General features: G+C 60.9%; 2 protein-coding genes across 15 annotated transcripts in view; both read left to right on the top strand.

Annotated features, from left to right (window-relative positions):
- Window positions 1–27273, top strand: part of LOC132418601 (paraneoplastic antigen Ma6E-like) — a 302944-nt gene that overhangs the window by 254047 nt on the left and 21624 nt on the right. The window lies entirely within an intron of this gene.
- The window catches only part of ATP2B3 (ATPase plasma membrane Ca2+ transporting 3), a 42628-nt gene that overhangs the window by 7402 nt on the left and 7953 nt on the right, over window positions 1–27273 (top strand). For 5 of the 14 annotated variants that reach the window (XM_060002547.1, XM_060002543.1, XM_060002544.1 and 2 more), the window contains 14 exons: window positions 1083–1124; window positions 2597–2761; window positions 3128–3342; window positions 3986–4228; window positions 4602–4843; window positions 7160–7394; window positions 11737–11916; window positions 12048–12135; window positions 12746–12852; window positions 13150–13341; window positions 14830–15043; window positions 15668–15879; window positions 16744–16851; window positions 17890–18072. In XM_060002547.1, the coding sequence (XP_059858530.1) occupies window positions 1083–1124; window positions 2597–2761; window positions 3128–3342; window positions 3986–4228; window positions 4602–4843; window positions 7160–7394; window positions 11737–11916; window positions 12048–12135; window positions 12746–12852; window positions 13150–13341; window positions 14830–15043; window positions 15668–15879; window positions 16744–16851; window positions 17890–18072 (2426 nt within the window). Of the gene's footprint in view, window positions 1–1082; window positions 1125–2596; window positions 2762–3127; window positions 3343–3985; window positions 4229–4601; window positions 4844–7159; window positions 7395–11736; window positions 11917–12047; window positions 12136–12745; window positions 12853–13149; window positions 13342–14829; window positions 15044–15667; window positions 15880–16743; window positions 16852–17889; window positions 18073–22429; window positions 22584–27273 lie in introns of all 14 variants that reach the window. The other 9 variants (XM_060002548.1, XM_060002539.1, XM_060002546.1 and 6 more) reach the window with 7 other exon arrangements.

The following is a 27273-nucleotide window of genomic DNA, read 5'->3' as shown; positions in this document are numbered from 1 at the left end:
CACTGTGCTGCACTGTCACCCACCGTGTGTCTACAGGTGTCTCCCCTGCCCCGCCCCAGAAATCTCCTTCACCTAGGAATGCCCCACAGGGCCCAACTGACACCCCACTGGGGCTGCGAGGGGACCTCTCCCTCCTCCCTGGGACCCCCAGACCAGACCCCACTGCCTGGGAGCCACCTGGCCTCCGGTCTGTGTCCCTGGGTCCCCAGTGACATGAGCTGTTGGGTCGTGGCTGCCAGGCCGGCCCACTAGCCCTTCCTGTCCCAGGCTGGTCGTCTCTGGATCCAGGGCAGTGTGTGTGTGGCCTGCAGAGAGCTCTCCCGGCTGCTGCCCTGGGGCAGGTGAGGCAGGTGGAGCTGGGGGGCGGAGCCTGACCCCCAGCTCAGAGCCCGTCACCTGCCGGCTCTCCTGGGCCCTCCCAGAGTTGCAGTCCTTTCCGGCCTCAGAAACCAGAGGCACAGCCCGCACTGTTGACCTTGGCCTGGGGAAGCTGGTCACTGCCCCAGTCCCTAGCACCCAGCTGTGGGCTTCATGGTGGCAGAGCACGTCTGTGAAGGCGCGCCCGCACAGCTCCAAGTGGGGCCCAGCCCGGCCGGTGCCCCTGCCGCCCCCTCCAGCGCTGTGGGTGCCCCAAGGCTAGCCGTCTCGCTCCTTTATCCTCTAAAGCGCCCACAGACTTGACTGCTGGCCACGCTGCACAGAAAGCTGATCTCTAGGCCACCAGGACTTAGGAACCATCTAGGTCAACCCCCTCGCACTGGTTCTGGGGGGAGCACCCATCCCGACTGGGGGGCCCTGTTTGAGGCAGCAGAGCTGGGACCTGACACCTGGCAGCTCTCATTACCCGTGGTGCCGGCCCTTCCAGAAACCTCCCACTGCCGACCATGCGTGAGCCAGGGTCTGTCCAGGGCTGGCCCGCGGCTTCTCTGGAGGGCTGGAGAGCAGGCCCTCTTCCCCGCCCGCCGCCCTCACCACACTCACTGGCTGCACTGTCTGTGCCCCGCTGTCCTGTGTGCGCGTGTGTGCCAAGGCCACGTGGGTGTTCTCAAGCCTCCGTGTCTGTCGTTCCTCTCCCGTTGCAGGCAAGCAGCAGGATGGGGCGATGGAGAGTAGCCAGACCAAAGGTAACGCGCCCTGCGCTCAGGATGGATGGCACAGGGTGCGGCGCAGGGTGGGGGGCCGCCCGCCTCGGTTGCACACCCCGCCGGAAGTGCGCAAATATGGCCCGTGAGCCAGCATCCCGCTGAGGAAACTGAGACTTAATCGGGCCTGTGGGTTTCCTGGTTCGGCTGCCTGTCTGCTGAGCCTTCGAGGCCTGCGCCCCTTTCAGCCGGAATGCCTGGTGGGTGCCGATACCCTGTAGCCAGGGTGAAGGGTTGAAGGTGCTGGCAATCCAGAGATGGATAAAGGACGGTCCTGGCCCTCAGGAAGGTCACGATCCACAGACGTGAACCCGGGGCAACACTCAAGTGCAGTGTGGGACCCAGGAACGCAGACAGACGACTGGAGTTCAGAGGCCGGCTGGGGTGGGGATGGCACTTGGGACAGGACAGTCCAATGGCCAGGGCCCCGGGCAGGGGCAGGGAGTGGCAGTCAGTGGGGTAGAGGCTAGAGTGGCCCAGTGGGGTGGGACCTTGAGTGTCGCTGAGGCTGTGGCCCGAGGCCATGGAAAGAAGAGGCCACCGGTGAGCGGTCTCAGGCAGCCAAGGGGAGAAGGGATGGGCGGGGAGACAGAGAAAGAGGGAGCGGCTGACACTGCATGGTGGCAGGAGGCATGCAGAGGCACTGAGAGCCCCACTGGGTGGGGGGACAAGGACGAGTGGCAGGGTTGGGTGCCCCCTGCGGGTGGGGGACGGATGCGGTGACACGGGGCGGCGTGTGAGGCGGTGGACGGGCCAGAGGCGGGTGTGGGGCAGGGGACACAGCACCACCACGTTAGGGTCCACCAAGGGGGCTGTGAGAGGGCTGCCGGTTCCGGAGAGGAGGTGGAGAGGCACCTAGGGGAGAGGAGGGAAGGCCCCATGGCGAGAGAAAGGTGCAAGGCTTGCCCGCCAGCAGCCGGGGCATGGGCCGAGGACTGCGTGCGTGCCGAGCTGGGGCCCCGATGGAAGTCCAGGCATCCGCCCGAGGGGTGTCCACCTGAGGGCTGGCAGGAGAGACGGCCTGAGCGGGGAGCGGGGGAGGAGAGCGCGGGGATTCCTGGGCCTCCCTGAGAGGAGTGGGAACATGGCTAAGACAGCAGTGGGCAAGAGTCAGCTCTGGGTTCTGGAACATTCCATGGGCCCCAGGCCTCTGCTTTCAGGTATTGAGATTTGGGGCGTTACAGGACTGGCCACGCTGTCTGTGTGCCCAAGTGCTTGTGTCTGTCCTCCCTTCCCCTGCGAGGCCCCACGAGAAGCATCTCTGTCCTGCCCAGGACAGCGCTGGAGCCGCTGCCCACCTCAGGAGGGCCTGGGCTGATGAGAGAGGAGGGAGAGGACAGAGCCCCCTGTTTCCTCTCGGATGGTGTGGCATATCTTTCTCCGTGAAAGCCCCTTGCAGCCGTCACCCCAGCGGCCAGGCCCTAACCTGGGCTGCGGGTTTCTTCTGTGTGCAGCTAAGAAGCAGGATGGGGCCGTTGCCATGGAGATGCAGCCCCTGAAGAGTGCAGAAGGTGGGGAGACGGAGGAGCGGGAAAAGAAGAAAGCCAACGTGCCCAAGAAGGAGAAGTCGGTCCTTCAGGGAAAGCTCACCAAACTGGCTGTGCAGATCGGGAAAGCAGGTGGGGGCAGCCGAGGGGGCGGCCCAGGGGCCACCGACGGGCAGGGGCGGACACTGGGCTCCCGGACTCGAGGCCGGACCAAGGAGAACAAGTGGGAAAGGGATGTGACGTGGGGTGTGGGCCAGGCAGCAAGGGCACGGGCTAGGAGCAGGTGATGGCCTTCAGGGCCTGGTTCCGCCCCCTCTGGTGAGCGTGGACTGCGAAGCTCCGTAAGGCCAGAGACCAGGAGCGCCTCCCCCGACTCGGGGCCACGGGAATGTGGCTGCAGCGCCCCTTAGCTCTTCCCTCTTGCTGTCTCCCCTCCCTCACCCCTGCCGGCCACCCTTCCCGCCTCCGTGCTCCGTGGCCTCTGATGTGGCTGGGCAGGGCTGGTGATGTCTGCCGTCACCGTCATCATCCTGGCCCTCTACTTTGTGATCGAGACCTTCGTGGTGGATGGCCGGGCGTGGCTGGCAGAGTGCACACCTGTCTACGTGCAGTACTTCGTCAAGTTCTTCATTATCGGTGTCACCGTGCTGGTTGTGGCTGTCCCAGAGGGCCTGCCTCTTGCTGTCACCATCTCCTTAGCTTACTCTGTCAAGGTAATAAAATAAACATGACACGAATAAGAATTCCGCGATCCCAGGGTACAGACCCAGAACTTGTGGTGCAAAGCCGTTAAGCAACTTGGACGAAGCAAGGACTGGATAGAGTTTGGGATTGCTCAGGGGAAGAATGGTAGGCCAAGCAGGGATGTGGAGCTGGACTTGCACATCCTTGCCCACCTGGCTCCCTGGGCAGCGGCGGGTGACGAGCTAGCATCTGCAGGATGTGGGCAGGGTCGCCGAGGGGCCGGGGAGTTGAGGTGGGGGCAGGGGGAAAGGGGGCCCCTGGGAGACGGTGGGCAGGGCAGAGATCGGGGTGGGCAGGGGAGCCACAGGGCCTGCAGGTGACCCGAGAGGGGGCTCTGGGCAGCAGGGAGGCTCCAGCTGCGCTCCAGGGAGAGTGGCCACCCAGAGTCGACCGTTCGGCCTGTCTGACGAGAGTCCTTACGTCTCACAGGCCCGCTGCCTCGGTGTGACCACCACCCCACTGCCATCTGAGCTGTGCACCTGCTGCCCGAGGTCCCGGGCCGTTAGTGCCACGAGGGAAGCTGGTGGGCGGAGCAGAATCCTACATGCTGCTGTGCTCCCCCACCCCGTGAGGACAGCTGGCTACCCAAGCCTCCATCTGTGCCCTTTACAGAAAATGATGAGGGACAACAACCTGGTCCGCCACCTGGACGCCTGTGAGACCATGGGCAATGCCACGGCCATCTGCTCAGACAAGACAGGCACGCTCACCACCAACCGCATGACCGTGGTGCAGTCCTACCTCGGGGACACCCACTATAAAGAGGTTCCGGCCCCCAGCGCCCTGACCCCCAAGATCCTCGACCTCCTGGTCCACGCCATCTCCATCAACAGTGCCTACACCACCAAAATACTAGTGAGCCGGGAGCCAGGGCGGGCCGAGGCGGGGGTAGGATGAGGGGAGGGAACCTGGCCCGGCTACGGCGTGGGCGTCACCAGGGGCTTGCTAGGCTCTCTTAAGGACTTTTGAGCCGAGAGCCACAATCGTTTCTGGGGTGCTGGTCTCCCTCCTCGTCCCCGGACACTGGGCGGGGCCTGCAGGTTCTGGAAGCCCTTCCCAGCCCAGTGAGTCGTGGAAAACCTGCCCATCTAGTCCGTACTGGAGGCCCTCCTTAGCTCCCTGCCACCACACCTGAAAGACGTGGCGGCCGAGGCTGGGCTGGGCCCGGGGACAGTAAGGAGGGTGGCCTTGGGCCTCCAGGGCCATGCTGGTTCTCCTCACCTCGCAGCCTCCAGAGAAGGAAGGCGCCCTCCCACGCCAAGTGGGCAACAAGACGGAGTGCGCTCTGTTGGGCTTCGTCCTGGACCTGAAGCAGGACTTCCAGCCCGTGCGGGAGCAGATTCCTGAAGATAAGCTTTACAAAGTGTACACCTTCAACTCGGTCCGCAAGTCCATGAGCACAGTCATACGCATGCCCGACAGCGGCTTCCGCCTCTTCAGCAAGGGCGCCTCGGAGATCCTGCTGAAAAAGTGAGTGGGCGGCAGGACCCAGCCCGGGGCTGGGGCTGGCTACAGCGTGTGGCATTTCTGGTTGCGTTATTGCGGTAACGTAGACATAGCATAAAAGTGGCCCCGAAGGAAACCCCGTGCCCGTTACACAAGCACCCCTCCCCCGCCCCCCAGCCCCTGGCAGCCGCTCATCAGCTTTCTGTCTCTGTGGATTTCCTATTCTGGATGTTTCCTATAAATGGAATCATACGGTACATGTGGCCTTTTGCGCCCGGCTTCTTTCACTCAACATGGTGTTCGGAAGGTTCATCCAAGTTGTAGCCCATATCAGTGCTCCATTCCTTGTTATGGCTCAGGTAGACCACGTTCTGCCTACCCAGTCATCCAGCGACAGGCACTTGCGTTGTTTCCACCTTCGGCGACTGTGAATCACGCTGCCTTGAGTGGTCATGTGTGAGTTTCTGCTTGAACGCGTGTTTTCAATCCTCCTGGGTATATTCCTGGGAGTGAAATTGCCAGGTCATATGGTAATTCCATGTTTCGTTTTTTGACAAAACACCAAACTGTTTTCCACAGGGGCTGCCCCACTTTACTTCCCCATTAGCAGTGCACGAGGGTTCCAGCTTCTCATCCTCACCAACGCGTCGTTACCTCATTGTTGTTGCTGTTGTTGTTATGGCCATCGGGATCTCATGGTGCCTTTCATCTGCATCTTGCTGATGACTAGTGACATTGGCACCTTCTCATGTGCTTATTGGCCATTTGCTTGTCTTCTCTGGAGGAGTATCTATTCCAGCCCATGCCCATCTTGGATGTGAATTCTTTGTCATTTGATTGTTGAGCTGTAAGAGTTTCTGTATGTTCTGAGTATTAGATCCTTAACACATTCTGGTTTTGCAGTATTTTCCCCCGTTCTGTGGGCTGCCGTCTTTTCACTCCCTCGATAGATTTTTGCTCACTGCCTTGATTGTCTTTCAATTGTGAAGTCCAGCTTATCTCTTTTTCCCTTTTGTCGCTTGTGCGGGGTTCCTTTTAGAGGCGGGACATTTCAAGCGGGTGAGTCGTGTGCTGTGTGAATTGTATCTCAGCAGAGCTGTTAGGGAAACTGAGGTGGGCGACACACGGCTCTGCCTCCAAGTGCACCATGCCCCGCACCCGCTCAGCGTTCACACCTCCCCTTGGCCTTGGCCTCTGCAGCGCCCACGCACCCTTCTAAGACTTGGCCTGATTGTGCTGCCGTGCTCACCCCCGGCTTTCTGGGGCCTTCAGGACAGAGTCCCGAGCAGGACCTCTGGGCTCCTCCCGTGGCCTCCACAGCTGGCTTCTTTCCTTCCTCACCAATCTGCTCGGGGCCCCCATTTGTCCGTCTGCCATGCCAGCCTCTGGGACCCGTGTTTCCTCTGCTCCTTCGTTTTCTGCACCTGAATCCTGCCAGCCTTTCCCATCCCAGCCCTTCTGTGGTCGCTGCCTTGTCGTGGCCCTGCTCCGTGGCATTCGGTTTTTGCTGATGTCCCACCTCTCTCCCTAAAGCGCAACGGGGCAAGAGTGACAGCCCCCCAACTCCCGTCGAGTCTGTGCGGAGCTGTGGGAACAAAGTACCATCATCCTGGGGGCTTCAAACAACAAAGACCTATTTTCTCCCAGTGCTGGAGGCCAGAAGTCCTCAATCAAGGTGTGGGTGGGGTCGCCCTCCCCCTAAGGCCTCCAAGGGAGGATCCTCCCTTGTCCGTCCCAGCTGCCGGTGGTGGCTGGCCACCCTTGGCCTCCCTCGGTTTGTAGCTGCATCTCTCCAATCTCTGCCGCCATCGTCACACAGCCTTGTCCCTGTGTCTGTGTCTCGACGTGTCCGCTTCTCTTTTTCTGTTTTGTTTTTTTGCGGTACGCGGGCCTCTCACTGTTGCAGCCTCTCCCGTTGCGGAGCACAGTCTCCGGACGCGCAGGCTCAGCGGCCATGGCTCACGGGCCCGGCCGCTCCGCGGCATGTGGGATCCTCCCGGACCGGGGCACAAACCCGCGTCCCCTGCATCGCCAGGCGGACTCTCAACCACTGCGCTACCAGGGAAGCCCCCGCTTCTCTTTTTATAAGGACAGCAGGCATTGGACTGAAGGCCCACGCTCCTCCACTGCGACCTCATTTAACTTTGCGACAACCCTCTTTCCAAATAAGGTCACATTCTGAGGTTCTGGGCAGAACGTGGAGGGGCACACTGTTAGGCCGCGCACGAGCACAGCGCCCCCTTCTGGGAGAAGCCCTCCACTGCATCACATGGAGGGCTCAGCCGGAGGCCTGGCTCCCCCGCCTCACGGCGAGGGCTCCTCTTGTTCTGTCCGCCCCAGGTGCACCAACATCTTAAACAGCAATGGGGAGCTGCGCAGCTTTCGCCCTCGGGACCGGGACGACATGGTGCAGAAGATCATCGAGCCGATGGCCTGCGATGGGCTCCGCACCATCTGCATCGCCTACCGGGACTTCTCCGCTGCCCAGGAGCCCGACTGGGACAACGAGAACGAGGTCGTGGGCGACCTCACCTGCATAGCCGTTGTGGGCATCGAGGACCCCGTGCGGCCCGAGGTAGCCAGAGCCCCTCTGTGAGCTGCCCGCTTGTCGGGACGGGTGGAGGGGCCACGCTTCTTCGCGTCTGGCCTCGGTGGTGAGGCCTTTGGACGTAAATGCAAGGAGGGAACTGCCCCTTTCTCCTGCCCTCCTGGCCGTCACGCCACTCCCTGCCAGACTTTGTAGGCAGAACAAATGGACCAACTGGGGAGGGCGGGCGATGGCAGAGCCTCGGGGTCCTCCAGGGGCATGGCCAACACGCCCCAGATCAGACCTTCCCCGGCACACTGGACCCCCACCCTCGTCCTCTTGCCCTTGCACCCTTCAGGAGGCTCGGTCCTGCCGTCTGGAAGGCCCCCTCCTGCTTGGCCTCCGCCAGGTAAGAGAGGGCGGCAGTTAGAACCTCGACAGCTGCCAACGCCCGCAGGACTGATGGACCAGAGGGGCTGGTGAGGGAGACGCAGGAGCCGGGGACAACTCCCAGGGCTCTGGTTCCGAGAACTGGGTAGATGGTGTTTGGGGGGCTGGGGGAGGGGAAGGCAGTTCTCAGTCGAGGGTTTGGTTGGGGCCGAGTGAGGTTCGGGACATCCCCATGGAGATGTCACGTGGTTAGGTCCTGGCCAGAAAGACATTCTCCAGAGGCGTCTTTTCATGAGTGATGGTCGTGGGTGCAGCGGAGCACAGGTGGGAGGAGCCTGCGAAGGAGACTCCAAGGAAGGGGCCGGGCGGGGAGGGGAGACTGTGAGGGGTGTGTGGCTGAGCAGGGCAGCCAGCGTGTGGACGCAACTTCACCCAGAGCTCTGCTGAACAGGGAACGGAGCGACAGGGCAGAGGTTGGTCAGGGTGCAGAGAGGAAGAGCAATGGAGGCGGTGCTGGTCCTTCAAGATGCAAGACCCCCGAGGGAGAGAGCCTGCCAGGCTGGCCCTGGAGCGGGGTGCTGGCGGCAGCTGCAGGACACCAGCCCCCAGAGAGAGTGTGCAAGGCACGGGGGGTGCAGGTTGTGGGGCAGGGAACAATCCTCTCTCTCCCAGGGCCTCTCCAGTGGCGCCCACCTCGTGTCAGAAGCACGGGCACCTTGATCCTGCCAATTAGCCTGAAAACATGTGCGTGCACGGGCTGCCCTCAGCTTTCCCTCGGGAGACAGGCATTCACATACTGGATCAGACACCACAGACCCTCCATTCAGAAGTCAGGGGTCATCAGCGACAGCGCATCCCCGAATTCCAAGGAGATAGGGACCATCGTGTGCAGAGAAGGGGCACCCGGAGTTGGCCCCAGGAGGAAGCGGGTGGTGGCAAAGGCAAGGAGAGAGACTTAGAGCCAAGGAATGGGCCCAGAGAAGGCAGGTGGGGAGAGGAGCTGCCTGGAGAGCAGGGGCACAGGATGCCGCTGAGGGAGGCAGGGCTACCTCCAGGGACACAGGGACTGGGCCTTTCCCTTCGCCGGACCAAGGAGAAACTGAGGCGCAGAGGAAGGCTGTGTCCATACGGCGAGCCGAGTCCTAAAGCCATGTGGTCCTTGCATAGACCCGATGGCCTCTCCACCTGAACAGAGCCCCCAGGTGGCCGCTCCAGGGTGACGGTTGTCCTCTCCTTACTCCTTGGGACGTGTCGACAGTAGCAGCTCTAGACTTTTCCATCCAGATAACTGGGGCTGAATGAAGCTGCCGGAAAGCCAGAGCTCCTGTTGGAATGTCTCACAGACCCAGGAAGGCGCCGTTCACGGACCCCCAGGGCCCTGGCCTAGGCCGTTTCTACAGCATCATAACAAACCCCCCAGCCCTTCCACCTCCACCCTTTGCCCGGATGGAGGGGTGTGAGGTGTGAAGCGGCTGGCAGCCGCACGGCACGGGGAGCCCTTCTTGCCTGACCCCCTGGGCCAAGGAGCCCTGCAAGCTTCCCCTAAGTTCCAGCATAAATATTTGTTGCAAACTGAAGCTCTAGTCATCGATGTAAGGTTGGAGGCCTGAGACGTATTTGTAGATCTCTGAGGCAGAGCTGCAGAGGCCCTCTTCTGGCCCACGGCAGCTCATTTACAGAAGCGCCAATGAGGCTAGGCTGGGGGCCGGATGGAACAGTCCAGAAGGGCTGCACACAGGCGGGGTGAGGCCCAGCCCTTCCCCCGGTCCGTGCTCTTCTCAGAGAGGGATATTATTGTTTTTATACGTTTTCATCTTAGAGAAAACATGGATAAAAGTTCCCTGAAGGTCACCCTGAAGGCTCAGCCTCAGTGGCTGTCCCGGCGGCTAGAAGCACAGGGTGAGAGAGCCGCCAAGGCCAGGCAATGGGCAGCTCGTTTAAGATCCAGAAACGGCCTTGGTAAAAGGGCCCAGGGGACAGGACCGCTCCTCTCTGGCTGGAGAGTGGCTGAGTGAGAGGCTGGGCAGCAGGTGGGGAAGCCAGGCAGAAGCCCACGGGGACCAGCCATCCGCGCAGTGGCCAAGGAGGGGAGCCCCAGGTGCTGCCGGCAGGCGGGAAGGCCGATAGGGTGCTGTTCAACTTGCCGGGATGCCTGGGGGCCTGGGACGGCTACAGCCTGTGGAGGGCCTGGCAGGGGGGTGTCTCTGCCCTGGGGAGCTGCATGGACCCTGTAGGCAGGCTGTACTTACGCCAGAGGGCCTGGGGGCTCCTGCAGACACCTGGCTGCCTGCTGTGCTGTCGGGCCTCAGCCAGTGGGAGGCAGGCGAGGAAGGACAGTCACCCGATGAGGGAGAGGGCGCCTGCAGACGGAGGGAGCATCCTGCCACCTGGCTTGGAGGCCAAGGGCCTTTCAGACCAGAGACGAGCCGGGCCTGGGCTGAGCCCACACAGAGGAGGCCAGCAGAGGCTGGACCTGGGGCTCCCAGGGCTCAGGCCCATCACGGCCACTTGGTGGCAGCAGAGGGGCTGCTCCTCCCAGACGCATCAGAGGTGGTGGGGGGAGCTTGTTGGAAAGGGAGGTATCTCCCGGCAGCTCATCCTCTAGCGCTCAAGGATCCCCAAAGAACAGAAAGCGTCCCTGAGCTGAGCGAGGAGACGCGTTACCGGGGGTGTGGGACGCAAGCCCCCTTCCCGGGGTGGGGCCTTCTAGGCCGCCTGGCCATATTTGCTGCAGGGATTGTAAGGTCACTCTGTCCCAGCCCAGAAGTGGGAGCCCCTCTGGCTGGGCCCCGGGTACCCCTCCTCTTCCTACTCTCTCCCTGGCTGAGATCACAGCCTCCACACCCTGGCTTCGGGGGCCACCAGCGTGCCCGGACCTCCCGGGCCAGTGGTCCCCTGCAGCCGACCTGGCCCCGCCTGCTGCCCACCTCCCCTGGGGTCTCCCAGCTGCCCTGACCCCCTGGCGCCTGGCCCCAGCTCCCCCGGCCTGGCCACCAGGCCACCCCCGGGACACCGCGTGCTCCCGTGCTCTCTGTCATGCTTACACGGTTCCGGGGGCTCAGCCCGGCCCCACCGGGAGCCCACAGTGGGGTGCGCCGGGCCCAGCGGACTCATCTCCTTGCCCCGCCGCATCTCTTTGCCCTCCTCTCCCCTCCTGGCCCCTCAGGCGCGGTCGGCACGACTCTCCTCTGCGCTGCTGTCTCGGGCTCACAAGTCCCCTCCTCGCTGGAACGGGAGTGTCTCCACTCCACAATGCCACCCCCTCCCAGCTGGCCTCCGCTCCCTTCAGCACTGGAGGGATGTCTTGTTCTTCTCCCTTTTCCGGAATCTAATCTTATGTTTGGAAAATGGAGACGTACTAAGGAACCAGAGTGATGTCCCATTTCCTCTAATGAGCAGTGAGAATGCCTTGTCATGTCAAGCCTACGGCTCTAAATGTCTTAGGTTTTATATCATTTAAAAAAAAAAAAAGTGGCGGGGAAACAGATGTTAGTGAGCTTGGCCAACAAGGCCAGAGCCTGCCTTGAGTCAGGGCCCGAGAGGGTCCAACCCGAGGTGGGTCCTGCCAGCTGGCGGGGCAGCTGGGGCCAGAGGTTCCTTTCTTGTCCTTCCGGAGCTCACTGGCACGGCCCCTGCCAGCTGGCCTGCTAATGGGACTGGTCCTGGCTCGGCTGCTCTGGGGCTCCATTTCCCCAGTGGAAACTGAGGTTGAAAGAGCTGGGTGATTTCTCCGGTCACCTTGCTGCACACGGCTCCGACGGTGCCCCTTGACAGCATTCCAGTGGCTTCTCCCAGCCTTGCTCGTGGTGTCAGGGCCTGGTTCTGAGTCGTCGGTGGTCCCCGGGGCCGGCACAGGGAAGGAGGCACCGGGGCTTGGGGGCACCCTGCTCCCTGCGGGCCAGGCTCCCAGCCGGGGCAGAGCTGACAGGCCGTCTCTCCCGCCTCCTCCCGATCTGGATGGAGGAACGGCTCTGGGCTCCAGCCATCTTGTCCCTTCCAGGTCCCTGAAGCTATCCGCAAATGCCAGCGCGCTGGCATTACAGTCCGCATGGTGACGGGGGACAACATCAACACAGCCCGCGCCATTGCGGCCAAGTGCGGCATCATTCAGCCCGGGGAGGACTTCCTGTGCCTGGAGGGGAAGGAGTTCAACCGGCGGATCCGAAACGAGAAAGGCGAGGTAGTTCCCGGCCGCCAGCCCTCCCTCGAGTCCACGGTTCTGGCACTTTCTCCACCGCCGCCCCCTCTGTTCAGCCCTGACTGCCCGCCCTGCCACCGAGGCTCTGCAGCGTCTGTGCTTTTCCCTCCCAGATAGAACAGGAGCGTCTGGACAAGGTGTGGCCCAAGCTGAGGGTCCTTGCCCGATCGTCTCCCACCGACAAGCACACTCTGGTTAAAGGTAATGGAGTGGGCTCACTCCTCACCCTGCCCTGCCCCTGCCCCGGGGGGCGGGACGCAGGCGGGGTATGGCCGTCACCCCTCGGGTCGTCGTCTGCTCCCAGACGCCCAAAGCTGAGCTTCCAGTTGGGTCTCAGGGTACTCAGCTCTGGACCCATTGCTGCTGGAGACTGTGTCTCAGAGGAAGTCACTGGCCCTCCCTGAACCTCATCGGGAAAATGGGGATAATAATGGAGACTCCCTCAAAGGGCTGACCTGCCAGGGCTCGAGCCTCCACTTCTCTGCGCTCACAGTATCAATGGAAGACGCCAGTAGAGACCAGCTCTCTTCATAGCAGATGGGGAAACTGGGGCCCAGGAGAGGGAGACATTTCTCCAAGTTGCCCAGTGCCGAGCCCCTGCCTTCTACGAAATCCCACCACCCTGTATCATCGCACTGGGTGACGGGCCAGGGTGGGAGAAGGGGGATGCGACTGCCAGTGAAGGCACAGGACTTGGTCCCAAAGATGGCGGACAGCACGGAGGACTGGAGCCTACTGCCCCCCCCCCCGCCCCCGGGCTGGTCACCCGGGGCCACAGGTGGCACCAGACCTGCCCTGATCTGTGTTCCAGGGATCATCGACAGCAACACCGGCGAGCAGCGGCAGGTGGTGGCCGTGACCGGGGACGGCACCAACGATGGGCCAGCCCTCAAGAAGGCGGACGTGGGCTTCGCCATGGTAAGCCACCCGCTGTCAGCCTGGCTCACCACGCCAGGTGGGGCCTTGTGATGGAGGACGTAAGCTTTGTGCAGCAGTGTGGGGGCTAGCGTTGAGGCAAGTTGCAGAGTGCCAGAAGTTTCTTTCTCTCACATCTTGGCCACCTGGGCCTCTGCAAGCTCTGCCCTGTTGGTGGCGGCTGCAGCGGTGGCGCCCTCTTTGTTTGTGAGCAAAACCTCTCTAGTACAAGGACACGTTTGGAGTGGGTGAGGGGGGCTGGGGAAGGGGCCCCGTGGACACGGTGTGTGTGTCCCCCAGGGCATCGCGGGGACTGACGTGGCAAAGGAAGCCTCGGACATCATCCTGACGGACGACAACTTCACCAGCATCGTCAAGGCCGTCATGTGGGGCCGCAATGTCTACGACAGCATCTCCAAGTTCCTGCAGTTCCAGCTGACGGTCAACGTGGTGGCCGTGATTGTGGCTTTCACGGGTGCCTGCATCACTCAGGTGGGCACTGGGGGCCACCGGAGCCCAGGGAAGACCCCGGGCTCTCCCTCCCGTGGCCGGGCTCCTCCCGCCCGGTGCACCTGGACCCCAGTGTGCAGAGCAAGCCCAGGGGACCCCGCCCCCAGCAGGGTGAGGGCTGAAGAGCCCCTACCTGAGGACCCAGTGGCGGGAGCCAGGTTTTTTTTGTTGCAGACTTTTTTGGTTGAGATAGAATTCACCCATCAAAAACTTCACCGTTTGAGAGTATACAGTTCAGTGACTTTTAAGTACATTCACAGTGTTGTACCATCATCACCTCTATGTAGTTCCGTCATGTTTTCATCACCCCAGAAGGAAGCGCCACTCCCCCTCCACCAGCCCCCGGCACCCGCTCATCTGCTTTCTGTCTCTACAGACTTGCCTATTCTGGACATTTCAGCTACACGGAACCAAATCATAGGTGGTTGTTTGTGTCTGGCTCCTTCACTTAGCGCAATGTTCTCGAGGCCCATCCATGTTGTAGCAGGTACTTTATTCCTCTTGATGGTGGACTGATGTTCCATCGTATGGAGCAAGCACCTTGTGTTTCTGCATCCCTCCATCAATGGGCATTTGGGTTGTTTCCACCTGTGGCCGCTGTGGACATGCGTGTGCGAGTCTTGGTAGACCTGCATTTGCGCTTGTCCTGGGTCTGCTGGGAACTCCGTGGTTAACCTTTGCAGGAGCCTCTTTTCCTTTTTCAGTTCTCCAATTCTCCCCATTAGTGAGTGTCCAGAATTTGTCTCCCTTTCAAAGGTATTTTTGAATTGAGAGAAACTCCGCATGACATAAACTGTACCGTGATAGCCATTTGAACCATCCTGTGGTGTTCGATGCACATCTTGTGCAACCGTCACCTATACCTCAGTCCAGAACCTTTTCATCACCCCTGTACCCACCAGGCAGCCACTCCCCACTCTCCTCTCCCCCAGCCCTGGCATCCACCCATTCGCTTTCTGTTTCCATGGGTCTGTCAGTTCCAGAAGTTTCATAGGCATGGAATCCCACAGGATATGGTCCCTGGTGTCTGTCTTCTGTGAGGCTCATTTTTAACCAACAAGTCAGAGGCGATGGGAAGGAAGGTCCAGTGCAGTTTCTACCTCTTCCTGGCCCTCGGGTGCAGGAATGCATCTGTCGGGCTCTTTTATGGTCTGGGCCAAGTGACAGGGTGTGGCAGCCTCCTGCTAACAGTTTGGACCACACCTTCTAGATCACTGCCAGCAGGTGAGAGAAGAAGGGAGACTGACAACATTTTAAGAGCAGGAATCTGAAAGCCCAGCGAAAACTCTCTGCTAACTTTAAGAAAACATAGGGATGGAGATGTCGCGTTTTTATGGGAAGGTTGGATCTGTTGCATTTTCACTTGAATTCAATTCCAGTGACATTGACCCCAAGCTGCGTCTCTTCCCAGGAGTGGGGGGCCGGTGGGGTTTCCAGGCCCATGTTGGGGTAACTGGCTCCTCTCCACAGGACTCTCCTCTCAAAGCCGTGCAGATGTTGTGGGTGAACTTGATCATGGACACATTCGCCTCTCTGGCCCTGGCAACAGAGCCGCCCACTGAGTCGCTGCTGCTGCGGAAGCCGTATGGCCGGGACAAGCCCCTGATCTCACGGACCATGATGAAGAACATTCTGGGCCACGCCGCCTACCAGCTCACTACCATCTTCACGCTGCTGTTCGTCGGTAGGTTGGCCCAGGGCACCCTGTGCTGTGGCCAGCCCCGCAGGCCCCGGCGCTGTCCGGCAGTGGCAGGGACAGACGGGCACCTGGGGACCCGATTTCCGGTGAGGACCCCTCGGCCCTCACCTCCCTGCCATCCTGGGAGTTTTGTTCTCTGTACGGCATCGGCTCCTTTTAGGAGATTCCTTTATTTACGTGGGGGCGGGTTTGTCGCTTTGTCTATGTGTGGCTTGGCTCTCAGCACATGTTCCTGGGAGTAGACTCAAAGTTCAGTGCAGGCATGGCGGTGGCCAAGGGGCAAGAGTCACCACGTGAGGGCGCCCAAACGGCAGCACCTGGGGTCCTCTCATGGGGCCTTTCTCTGCTATCTCGGGAGCAGAAGCTGGTCATGGCTGACCCGAGAGCCGTTCCTTCCCCAGCTCGAGCCAGTGTGCAAACGGGTCTTAATGTCTTCACCCCCCTGTCCTGGGGTTTCAGTGCCAGACCCCCCTGGTCTGGACCCGGCCTTGGCTGTGATCTCCCGTTGCTTAGCCTGGGGGCTGGGGGGCTCATGACTTCCAGCCGTGTCGCCCGGTGGTGACGCGCCCACCTGGGTCCGGCTCCCCTCACGCGGCCCTGGGCTTGCAGGCGAGCTCTTCTTCGACATTGACAGCGGGAGGAACGCGCCCCTGCACTCGCCGCCCTCCGAGCACTACACCATCATCTTCAACACCTTCGTCATGATGCAGCTCTTCAACGAGATCAACGCGCGGAAGATCCATGGCGAGCGCAACGTCTTCCACGGCATCTTCGGCAACCCCATCTTCTGCACCATCGTGCTGGGCACCTTCGTCATCCAGGTAGGAGCGATGGCTCCACTCTTGCAGGTCCCTCCAGGTCTGCCACTCCCATTTCTAGAACTCCATTCCTTGGCGGGAGGCCACCTTAACTCCAGGAGGCGCTGAGTGTTCAAAACCAGGGCGTATTGATAGAAAATGTGAGGTAGAGCGAGGCCAACAGGCCAGGATAGCTGGTTTCTCGCAGTTCTCAGAGGGGGGGCCAGCCATGGCACGGGGACCACCTGGGGAAGCACCCGGGCTGGTCGGCAGGCAGGAGAGCGGGAAACCCAGAGCAGGAGCTGAGGCAGGAGGGGCAGGCTGAGCACTTGATGGTGTGAATAATTCCCGGGCTCTGGGGTGTAGGGCTGTCCACCTTGTGGTCTGGGACCCAGCCCTGGGTGGTTAGGGAGGGGGACAGTGGCCTGGAGGGTGAGAGCCCAGGACCAGAGAGAGTTGGAGTGTGGCCTTGGGACCAGTTGGTCTGTAGTTGAAAAGCTCACCCCTGGAAGAGGACTCCTCCCACGGAGGGGCCATGAGGCTGCGGGAGGAACGTGGCTAACATGACCGAGCCTCGCCCGAAGGCTGGAAAAGGGACAGTCCGGGGCGCCTGGCTCAGTGGGCACCTTGCAGCAAGCGAGGCCACGTGCCTGTCCGGCACAGCACCCACGGCCTGTGGTCAGCCGGTCTAGGAAGCTTCTCTAGGCACTGGCTGAGGTGGGGACGAAGGGAAGGAGGCCAGAGAAAAGAAGGCTCCCGGGAACTGCCTGTCTACCTGGGTGAAGCAACAAGCCTTCTGACTCCCTGAGCTCGGCCCACAGGACAGGGGGAGCCCCGAGGGCTAGAGGAGCTGGCCGGACGCGCCTCCCGCCCACCCCTCTTCCACAGATTGTCATCGTGCAGTTCGGCGGAAAGCCCTTCAGCTGCTCCCCGCTGTCTACGGAACAGTGGCTCTGGTGCCTGTTTGTTGGTGTTGGGGAGCTGGTCTGGGGACAGGTAAGTGTCTGCCTCGGTGGCTTTCCCAGCCCTGCCCCTTTCCAATTTGTCTGGGGAACTGTGGGCAGCCCAGGGTCCCCTAGCCTGCCTCTGGGACAGGCCATGACCTAGGTGCAGGGCCACAAGTGACAGCCTCAGCAGAGAGCATGCAAAGGGCCATGGCTGGGATGCCACAGCGCCCAGCAAAACCACCCGCCGCTCCCCTTGCCACGGTAGGAGCTGAAAATCGTGCCTTAGAGTTGGGTGGCTTGGGAAATGCTCACATATTTGAAGCTACACAATACCTCTGTGAACCTTCCAGACAGGGTGGCTTCAACGGCAGGTGTTATTCTCTGGAGGCTAGATGTCCAAGATCATGCTTACATAGGGCAGGCCCAGGAGAGGCCGGGCACGAGCTCCCAGCTCCCCCGCCAGGGGAGTCGCGTGGCAGTGCAGTTTCTCCCAGCGGTAATGTGTGATGACACGCACGGGTACCACCATCAGGGCAGCTCCCCTGAGTGGTGCGGTCCGGGGACTTGAGTGGCGTCGGTCCTGGAGGCCTGGGGAGCCCGTGTGACTTAGTTAATCTCCGCGCGCCGGAGGTCAAGCTGGTACATGCGACCCAGGGACCCACCCCAAATCACCGCCTGCCCTTGGCCCCAGCTAAACCAAGAGGCAGGGGCCTAAAGGTCCCCTCCCATGAGCCAGGCCAGGGCCAGACCTTGGTCTGGCGAAGCGAGTCCCTTACATCACATGCTGTGCGGGAAGGTGGCGTGAGCCGCTCCTCTGGGCGTCGATGGAGGAGGGTCCACTGGCACGCACACTGCTTCGGAGAGCAGGATTCGGCAGCAGGCAGAGGCGGCCCAGGGGCCGCCCACAGGGAGCAAGCACTGAGGAGAGAGCTGCACACGGTGCCGGGGCCTGTGCAGGGGCGGGCGCACACACGGCCTGGGCCTGCATCAGCGGGAGGCAGGCAGCCTGCATCCGCTCCCGGCCCCAGCAGAGCTCCCACCTCTGACGGCCACTTCTGCCTGCTGTCCCTCACCTCTGGCGACCCAGGTCATCGCCACCATCCCCACCAGCCAGCTCAAGTGCCTGAAGGAAGCGGGGCACGGGCCCGGGAAGGACGAGATGACCGACGAGGAGCTGGCTGAGGGCGAGGAAGAGATCGACCACGCCGAGCGGGAGCTGCGCAGAGGCCAGATCCTCTGGTTCCGGGGCCTCAACCGGATCCAGACGCAGGTAAGCCGCCGGGCTGCTCGGCCGCTCTGGCTCTCCCGCCTCGCGAGGGGGGCAACAAGCCAGAGGCGGAGAATGGGCGAGGTGAGCTGAGAGGACAGGGAAGCCCTTGGGGCTTGCCGCCGCGATCACAAGGGCAGTTGCCGGATGTGCCGGATGACAGTACGTCTCCAAGATGGCCTCTCCCTGACGCCTCGCCCAGAGCCCAGGTGGCCCTCCCCGCTAGTGGGCACAGGTGTCAGCTAACGGCGTGTGCTGTGACCCAGAGCTGTATCTCAGGGAGATGGGGGCACGGGCCACCCACTGTCTGAGTAGCTGCCGGGACTCGTTTTCTTTGCTGGGAGCTGCCCCAGGTCATGGGGCAGGGGCCTTCTCGGGATGAGGCAGATGCCCGTTTCCAATAGCCTTCGGTGAGCTCACCATTCATTGGGTTATACTGTGAATTCTGTGGAAAGACTTCATTTGGGAAGTGAACGCTGGTAACCAAGTTGGTCCGTTCTGTGCATCCCAATCTCCTCTATAAACTCAGACAGCCAGGACGACTGCCCAGCTGTGGGCGCTTGCAAAGGCTTCCTGAGAGTCTGCCTGACAGAGCCACCCTCGCTTCCTGCCCCCAGCTCTTCCCGGCCAGCCTTCTTGCCAGAATGTTCCATACTTGCTGTCTCTCTCATCATAGCCTGACATCTGCCCTCAACACCCCAGAGGCGGTTCTCACCAAGGTCTGTGAGACACCCTCCCGGCTACCGAGCTGGGCTGTCCCTCCATCCCTCCTGCTTGCGGACTGTTTCCCAGCGCCCTTCCGGAAGTGCGGTCCGCCCTGCTCTCCTGGCAGCTTGCTGGCCCCTCTCCATCTTCCTTGCCTGTCACTCCCACTTCCCACTGAGACCGTGGTCTGCCCTGTCGCCTGGCTGTGACCCTAGCTGCTGGAAGTCCCACGGTCCCCGGGGCACTGGTCTCTTCTTGCCAGTTCCCCGTGGCCTGGCCCTCCCCGCACAGCCTCCAGATGGCGACCAGGCGCCCCTCACGCACCACCTTCTCCTCTGCCTCACGGCACCCACCCTGGGCTCAGGTCAGCCCAGACCCAGGCCCCACCTCCCCAAGCCCACCTCCTCCCGCCCCCCAGCTCCTGATCCATGGCTCCCTCACTTCTACTACCCAAGCCAGAGCCCTGGAGCTGTCCCGGACCCTCTTCCCGTCTCTCCACACAGCTGGCACATTGGCATGGCCCTTCGAACGCGCATGCCCGGTCCAGCCACCTCCGGCCCCGCCCCCAACACCCTCCTGGCCCAGCCGCCCACGTCTCTGCCTGGACTGAGGCTCCCGGGGTCCACCCTGGACCCCTGCAGCCTATTTGCAACATAGCCAGCGTGTGACACCCCATCACTCCCTGCTCCTCCCGGGCCTTCCTCCGTGCTCTGTCCTGGACCCACAGCCCCACTGCCCCGACCCAGCTCCAATTGCTCTTGCCCCGGAGACCCACCGGCAGGAAGAACACCACCGGGCGCCTGCTCGGGCGGCTTCCCGCGTGGCTGCTTGGCCTGGGCCAGGACCTGAGAGCACAGCTCTCCCCAGTGCCCGCCTCCAGCCTGTCACAAGTCACCATGGGCTCATCCCAAAGAATCCTCCATGCCAGGTGCCCACAGCGCCCTCCCAGTGCACGCGGCTCACCAGCTGCTGCCACACAGCCCCTGGGGGCCTAGTCTCTGGGCGCCCCTCTCCTCCCCAGGCGCCAGCCTCAGCTCCCCGGCCAGAAGCTCTCAGCCTCCCGTCTGCCTCTCGGCATCACCCCACGTGCCCTGCGTCCCCGGAACCCCTGCTGCCTTCCCAGACTCCCACTCTGCTCGCCGCGTTGCTGTGCCTCCATGCTGGCCACTGTCTGTGCCCCAGGCAGCTCCCACCGTGTCCCCTGGGGCCCCTCCTCATCCCACGGCGGCCCCATGAAGCCTTCTCAGAGTCCCAAGGGGCTGCTCCGGGCCTCTGGCTCAGCCCTCCCGGCATCGCAGGCGCCTTGGCCAGCGTGGCGGGGGAAGGATGTCTTGGGCCCGGCCAGAACACTGAGCGCCCAGTAGAATGGGAGGAGCCTTTGTCACCAGCTGTCTAGGTTTTCCCCGTGGCCTCCTGGCTGCTCAACCGTGAGCACCCACCCACCCATCCCGCCCCGACGGGCTCCGGTGTGTCATGCTGGGCGGGTTCTGCAGCAGAGCCTATTTGCTTCCATCGCTGAGCCAAAGTCAGTGTTAGCTCTTCTAGCAGCCAAGACCACAGCCCTGCCCCAATCCTAGGTGTCCGGGAAGAGATCTCTGGTGGCCCGGCCACCTGTGTGTCTGTGTCTTCTTACTGCCTGCAGGCTCTTGGACCTGACACTGCCACCCCGTTGGCAGAGTGGGTCCCCTCAGTCAGAGCCTTGCAGTTCTGGGCTGGTCGGGTCCCTGCTTTCCACATGGGGAAATGGGGCCCAGAGAGAAGGGACTTGCCCAAGGTCACCCAAGTCTCCTTCCCCCATCCCTTAGCCCTGGCCTCTCCATGGAGCCACTCATTCCTCCCCTTGACTTTGTCACATCAACTCCACCACACTTCTCAGGAATGCCGAACCAACCAGTTGCTTTAGTTCACTTTTTAAGAGCGTTTGTTCATTTTGATTCAAAATACCTGCTTGCAAAGGAGAAATAAAGCCCCTCAAGTTGCATACGCCCCATGCCAAGAGAAACGTTCTCTAGGCAGCCAGCCCTAGATTTCCAACCTTTGCAAGGCACAAAATTGCTCCCCAGACTTCAGAGACCAGCACAAGTTTTTATGTTGCTAAGTGAAGGCATTTCCTAAGCTGCTGCCCCGCTCTCACCATCATTCCAGGCACATAGAAACGCACCAGCCAGGAAGGGTGTCATTCCAGAATAAAAGAGTCCTCCAAATGCAGGACGTGGAGCTTTTCAAAGTGCTCACGACGTGGTCTATTTCGCATTCCATTCTAAACCAGAGAAGCTTCAGCAGTGACTGGGCCTCGTTCCTGGCCCAGTGTGGGGGGCTTCCGGGTAGGCGTGGGGCGGAGGGATAATTCTGTGGTATTTTGACTGATACCATCATCGCCTCGGGACACCATGCGGAGAGGCCCAATCAGAGGCAGGAAAGGCATTTTTCCCTTCCCTTGTCGCCTCTGCCACAGTAAGAGTCCCCTCTTGAGACAGTCCCCTGTCTCCGTAGCCTTAGAAACATCTCAATCTAGGGAGGAGATGCCCCCCCCCCCCCCCCGCAAAGAGACAGCGACATCGGCATGGGTCATCTTCCTTCAGTGTGCTGGGGCACTCGGCACTGCGCCAGTCCCCGTGGGCACTCAGTATGCCTTACTTCTGCTGGGCAGAAGGGGGCTCAGTGGTGCGTACACAATTAGTCTGTCTGGCAGCGCGTCCAAGGGTTGAAATGCCGGCCGTCTTCACTTTGGTTGGGATGGGGGCCGTCTGAGCACTCCGCTGCTCACGTCATCCAGTGAACTATGTGGCACTTTCTAGAAATCAGATCCACCTTCTAAGGCCAGAGATTCCACACACACTCCCCACTAAGAGGGGACATTCTCTAAGAAGCGGCCCGAAGTACGCCACAGCGGGCTGGCCTCCCAGAACCTAGACACACGGTCTTCTGATGGGGGGACGTTCACAGTGGCCACCCAGCCACGGTTCCTTGGGACCCCACGCCTGGGCTTGCTCCACCCCCAGGCCCCCCTGCCAGCCAAAGGCGGGTCGGGAAGCCCAAAGATACTGCATCTCCGGCAAGTTCACCCCCATGGCTCTCATTTCCTGAAGCCGCCTAGGAGGCTTTAAGGGTGGGGGACAAAGTAAAGCCACCTTTGCTCCCCAGACCCAGGCTCTCCACTCTCCCTCCTGCCCTGCCTGTGGGAAGGCATTCCGATGAGAGAAAGCAGGGGCTTTGGGGAAACCCCCTCCCCCTCTTTGAAAATCCATTCTTACACTGAGACTTCCCAGGGAGTGCCCCTCAGTCACTTATGGCAACATAAACAGAGGACGGGCCAGGGAAGGGGACTTACTGATGAGTGGCTTGCGATGAACATATCGTGAATGCAAATGGCTCTGTCTAAAGTGTTTGCGGTGCGCGCGATCCAGCGTCAACCCCCGCGCGCCAGGTCTTCTGAGCGCTAATCATTTGCTCAGCAAAGCCTCTCGTGGTGGATGACGCAGAGGCCAGACTCGGCCTCGGCCTCGGCCCCAGCAGAAGCACCGAGGCGGCCTCAAGGAGGCTTTGCTGTCACGATATGCACCCAGTGTGGCCCCTGTCCCCGCCCAGCCCCACCCCCGTGCGGTCGCGGGGACTACAGTGCAAGCCAACCTTTATCTCATTTTCTCTCCCACAGATGGAGGTAGTGAGTACCTTCAAGAGAAGCGGTTCATTTCAGGGTGCTGTGCGCCGGCGGTCCTCGGTCCTCAGCCAGCTCCATGACGTAACCAATCTTTCTACCCCTACTCACGTAATTCTCTCTGCTGCCAATCCCACCAGTGCCGCTGGGAGTGAGTCTTGAGTCCCCTTTTCTCTCATAAATGGCATCTCTGGGGGAGGAAAAAGCCTCCCGCCTCTTCCTTCTCTTTTTTTCCAGTCTTACATCCTCCGCTCACCGAGGCTTTTCCGTTCTTTCTTTATCGCCCTGTTCAGTCCTTCCCGCCCAGACGGTGTGTCTCTCTAAAGCCACATCCTCTTATGAAATGGACTGAATCCATGGCACTGCTGGACCTTCTGTTCTTTCCTTTGGTTTTGGGGTTTTGTTTAGCGCTCCTTCTGTTGCTGGTTTTCTTTTCTTGAACTTGTCTGCCTTTGCTGATGGTTCTTCATGAACTTGGCCGCTTCTGGTGGTGTCTGGTGTCAGTCAGGTTGGGGCCTTGGTCAGTGTTCCGCGGGGCAGCTCGAGGGAGGCGCGCGGGCTCAGGGCCGCCCCCAGGACTGGAAGGAGAGGCGAGCGCCTTTGCAGCGCCATTCACAGCGGAAGAACCCAGCCCGCCCTCTTGGGACTAAAGCAGCAGCTTCCAGAGCTCTCCTTGGAGTGGTTTCCAAAGGCAGTACACCTGAGCCCCGGGCGTTAAAGGGGACCCCAGGCGCCCTCCTCATGCCTCGAGCCCGCCCTCGGCCACGTTTCCTTTTGTTCCCAAAGCATCTTCCCTCTTTCCAAGCAGGCCTCAGGACTGGAAGGTCTTAACCTGATCTGGTCCAGACTCTCTCTCCTCCTTCCTTCGAGAAGCTGGGAGAAATTGCTTCCTTTTTATACGTCCCTCTGAAAAGTTCCCGCCATGTCTGTCACATTTTAAAAGGAACCCAGGGGCAAGCCACTAGGCCATGGAGCCCAGCACCCCACGGTCCGCCCAGTCAGAGACAACACAAGGAACAGTGTGGGCCCCCCACTGCCCCCCAGAGCCACCTGCTTCTCACAGCAAACTCGAGACTTCAAAAGCCAAACAGTACACCTTCAAGTATGAGCCCAGAGCCCCTGCCAGGATGGTTCACTGCTACCTGTTTCCTTTCCTTCCAGTGGGACCCGGCAGCTCTCACCTCTGTGAACACATCACTTCCCCGTGGACGGGAGCTGTTAACTGTGCTTTTCTCCCACACCAGACTCTGGGATTTTCTTTTTGCTTGATTTCTTCTCTTTTCCTGTTTTCTTTTGTCTTGTGTTTTCTTTTTTGTTTTTTCTTTTCTTCTTCTTCTTTTTTTTTTTTAGGAACTGGTAAGAGGTCCCCAGTGGAGGGCGTCCCTCCTCTTGCTTAAGCTGTCCTTTCAGACCACTCTGCCCTTTATGGAAGGGACGTACTGGTCCCCACTGGGGCCTCCTTGTCCCCTTTGGAAACAGCGCACACGTAAACACACACACACACACACACACACACACACACACGAGCGTGCTCCCATCCCACAGGCCACACACATGTCCAGCTCCCTTGAACGTTCACTGAGCCACCCACCCGGGGCCGCAGACGCTGGCTGACGGCCGTCACAGGCGAGCTGGAAAGCTTGTCCCACAGGGCACTTGGCACCACTCCACCTGGGGAAGCCGGCAGGAGGCTCGACCAGGGCCTGCTGGGCCGCAGCTGCCCTCCCCTGCCACTTCCTTCACGTGTTCCTTTGCCATCTCTCTCTGTGCCTCCTCTCTGTCTGTCTGTCCATCCGCCTGTGTGTTGACTTGGGGGAAGGCATCCCGTCCCTCCTCTGCTCACCCCTAGGCCTTCCCCACACTCCTGCTGAGGCCGCGCTGTCTGGGGGCCTCAGGCCGCCTCCCTGGGGGCAGCCTCCTTCTCCTCTCTCTTCCTCGGCTTCTAGTACCTTCCTTCTTTCTGCGGCCACCTGTCCTGTCCCCCTTCCCAGTGCCGGGAGCCCAGCAGCGTGGGGTAGGAGCCGCTCCCGGGGGACCTAGGTAGCTCCTGGCCAGAAGAAGGGTCACTGTCCATCCACACCACGTACCACTGGGAGATGAGCGCCTTCTGCCTGAGGAGGGTCCCGATGTCCTGACTCACAAGATGCTGGATGGAGGGCCAGGTGGCACCAGGGGACGTTCCTGCTTCCAGAAGCTGCCGACCAAGACCACTCCCTGCACCATCACCGCTTCCCAGTCCAAGCTTCAAAGACCCCGAGAAATCACCAAGTCTGGCACCCACATCGTACGAATCAGGGGAAGGCCTGGCAGAGTGGAGGACAGCCCTAGGCCTTCAGTCTCTCTCTCGGAACTTACCAGAAGAAAGGCAGGGTGCAGTGGTCACGGGGCACAAGGTTTCCTCAGGAAAACCCAGCTCTTTCAGGAAGGCTTCTGTCCTCCTTGCCTACCACCCGGCCAGGCCGCGCCTCCTCCCGAGCGCCGCGGCCAGTCTCAGCCCAACATCGCTTCCGGTGAGAGCCTCAGGCTGTGTAGGTGGAAGGCCTGGTTGCGGGTGTGGACAAGGAGCCCGAAGGCCAGAGTGACAGGTGACATTGCTCACCCAGTGCAGGCCCCGGCACGCAACATTGACGCAAGAAGTGGCCAGAGTCCGAGGGGGAGGACAGCCCCTCAGAGGAGTGATGGGGGGAGGCTAGAGGTGCGATGGTCCTCGGGGCTCAGCGCGCCCACATTCACAGCCACGCACACTTCCTTTTGACCTCCGACACCCCGCCCCCGGCTCCAGAATGGCCTTGGCTGCCTCCCCGCTGCCCACTCAGCCGTCTCTCCTGCCTGCCTTTGTGGCCGCCCCACCACAGCCATTGCACGGGACCCCAGCCATGCCTGGCCTTGCGGCCACCCGCCGGAGTGGCTTAGGAGAAAGCATTCTTTACTAACCACCATCAGTCTTCTGGAAACGAAGGGGGTGTGAAATCCTATCCCGTTAGTGTGTCAGTCACCCTCATTCCTGCCCCAATCACACTCTCACACAGTAATTCTTCAGGAAGCTCGGCCTCATTCCCCAGCTGGCTCTTAGGATCCCCAAGGTGTAGGCAGACAGGAGGTGTCTATTCCCTCAGGTTTGCTAATGAGCGGCAAGCCCGGGCCACCAGATGGCTGCCCCCAGGTGCGAGCGCCCCCCCAGCCACATATCCGCAGCCTGTTCCCCAGCAGCCTGGCCCTCCTGCAGCAACAGTGGGCCCCTGTGCTCAAACGCTTACTGTCCCAGGGGCAGGTGGCGAGTTTGCTCAGATGTGCCCAGAAGGACCCCTCAGGGCCCTTCAGTTCTGATCAACCGAAAACATATCATGACAGTTGCTTTATTTTAATTGGCTTTTGCCGACTTGGCAAAGCCCAGCCCGGCGAGCCCCCGGGGCTTCTGTGGACACGCCCTTCTGGAGCCTGGGGAGACACGCCCCTCACACACTCTTAGAGCCCCACTGAGGAAGGAGCCCTGCAGAGTGAAAGCTGTCTTGTTTGCTGGAATTTGCTTCCTTCTCAGGAAATCCATTGATTTCGAGGCAAGTCTGCCCACGGGGGTTTGTGGGAATAGTGTATTGGCATTTTTGGTCAGCTCTTTGACAGTGTGCACACTGTCTCCGCACTAGGAACAGTGTCAGCCCTACCCGAGCCTCCTGCAGCCAGGGACCCTACCACGTGGAAGAACCTTCCAGGCAATTCCTAAAGCACATGCCAGCTTGCAGCCTAAGGCAGACCCTGAAAGCCCTGCTCCAGAGCCCCCCACCCCCGCAGACACTTCCGGGCCGACTCCTGGGGCTGGGAGCCAGGGCCCAGGAAGCCCAGGAGACTTATCTGAGGCCCTGCAGCTGGAGACAGCCAGGATGAGAGGCAAGGCTGAGCCCCTGGAAAACCCAGGACTCTCCGTGCCTGGGTCAGTTCAGTGCAACATCTTGTTGACGCCGGCCACTGAGTCTGGCCTGTCCCGGTCCTGGGCACACACGCATGCCCACAGAATGGGAGGTAATCTTCACAAAACTCACAAGCCACCAGCACTTTCGGCTGGCCAGCTCACACAAAGCTGCGTCTTTGGTTTGGGATTCGATCCCTCAGTGAAAGAGCCGACTCTGGAGTCTGAATTTTCACGTCTTCTAATTCCATGGTGAGGAAAGGGAGCCTTCCCCCTTGCTACCCCCTTGATTGTGGGTCCATCACCGCACACCTCTTTGTGTTGGTCTCAAGTCACGATTCACCCTCATGCCTACAGGGAGGGTTTGGGACTTGGCAGCCTAAAGTTCATGGAGGCGCCATGGCTCTCCCGGGCTGCTGTGTTCAGAATTTGCTCTAAAGCCCCGTTGCCAGGGAAGCTGCCAGGTTCCTTCCTCCCACAGAAGGTTCTGGATAGTGGTTGGTACGGAAGGACAGGGCAGGAGTTGGATGGAAGAATTTTGAGCTCTGTGAGCTTCACAGTGAGAGAGAAGGGAGGGTGCAGAGGGTGACGACCCCCCCAGGGCCTGCTCCTCCCACAGTCCAAAGGTGTCAGACCCAGTTTCTGTTGTGGCCATTGTCATTGTTGTTCGGGAGCCTTTGCTTTTATTTTTCTCTCCTTTTCTTTTCCTTTAATGGGGTGGGAGATCCTTCATCCTTCGCTTTCCTCCCTGCTTCCACGTCCCTTCTCCGCCTCCACCACCACCTACATTGCAAACGCAAGCGATTAAAGTTCAAAACAAAAGCGGGGTACATCCACTTTCAGCCGCGACCTTCCCCCCTTCTGCTTGCAACTCTTCATCAGTAGCATGGTCCCGTGGCAGAGTCGGACACAAGCATCCTTTCTCCTTGTGGCCGGG

This window comes from Delphinus delphis, chromosome X (assembly GCF_949987515.2).
Source record: "Delphinus delphis chromosome X, mDelDel1.2, whole genome shotgun sequence".
NCBI lineage: Eukaryota > Metazoa > Chordata > Mammalia > Artiodactyla > Delphinidae > Delphinus > Delphinus delphis.
Note: the sequence above shows the minus strand (reverse complement) of the source record. Positions and strands in the feature narration are given on the sequence as shown.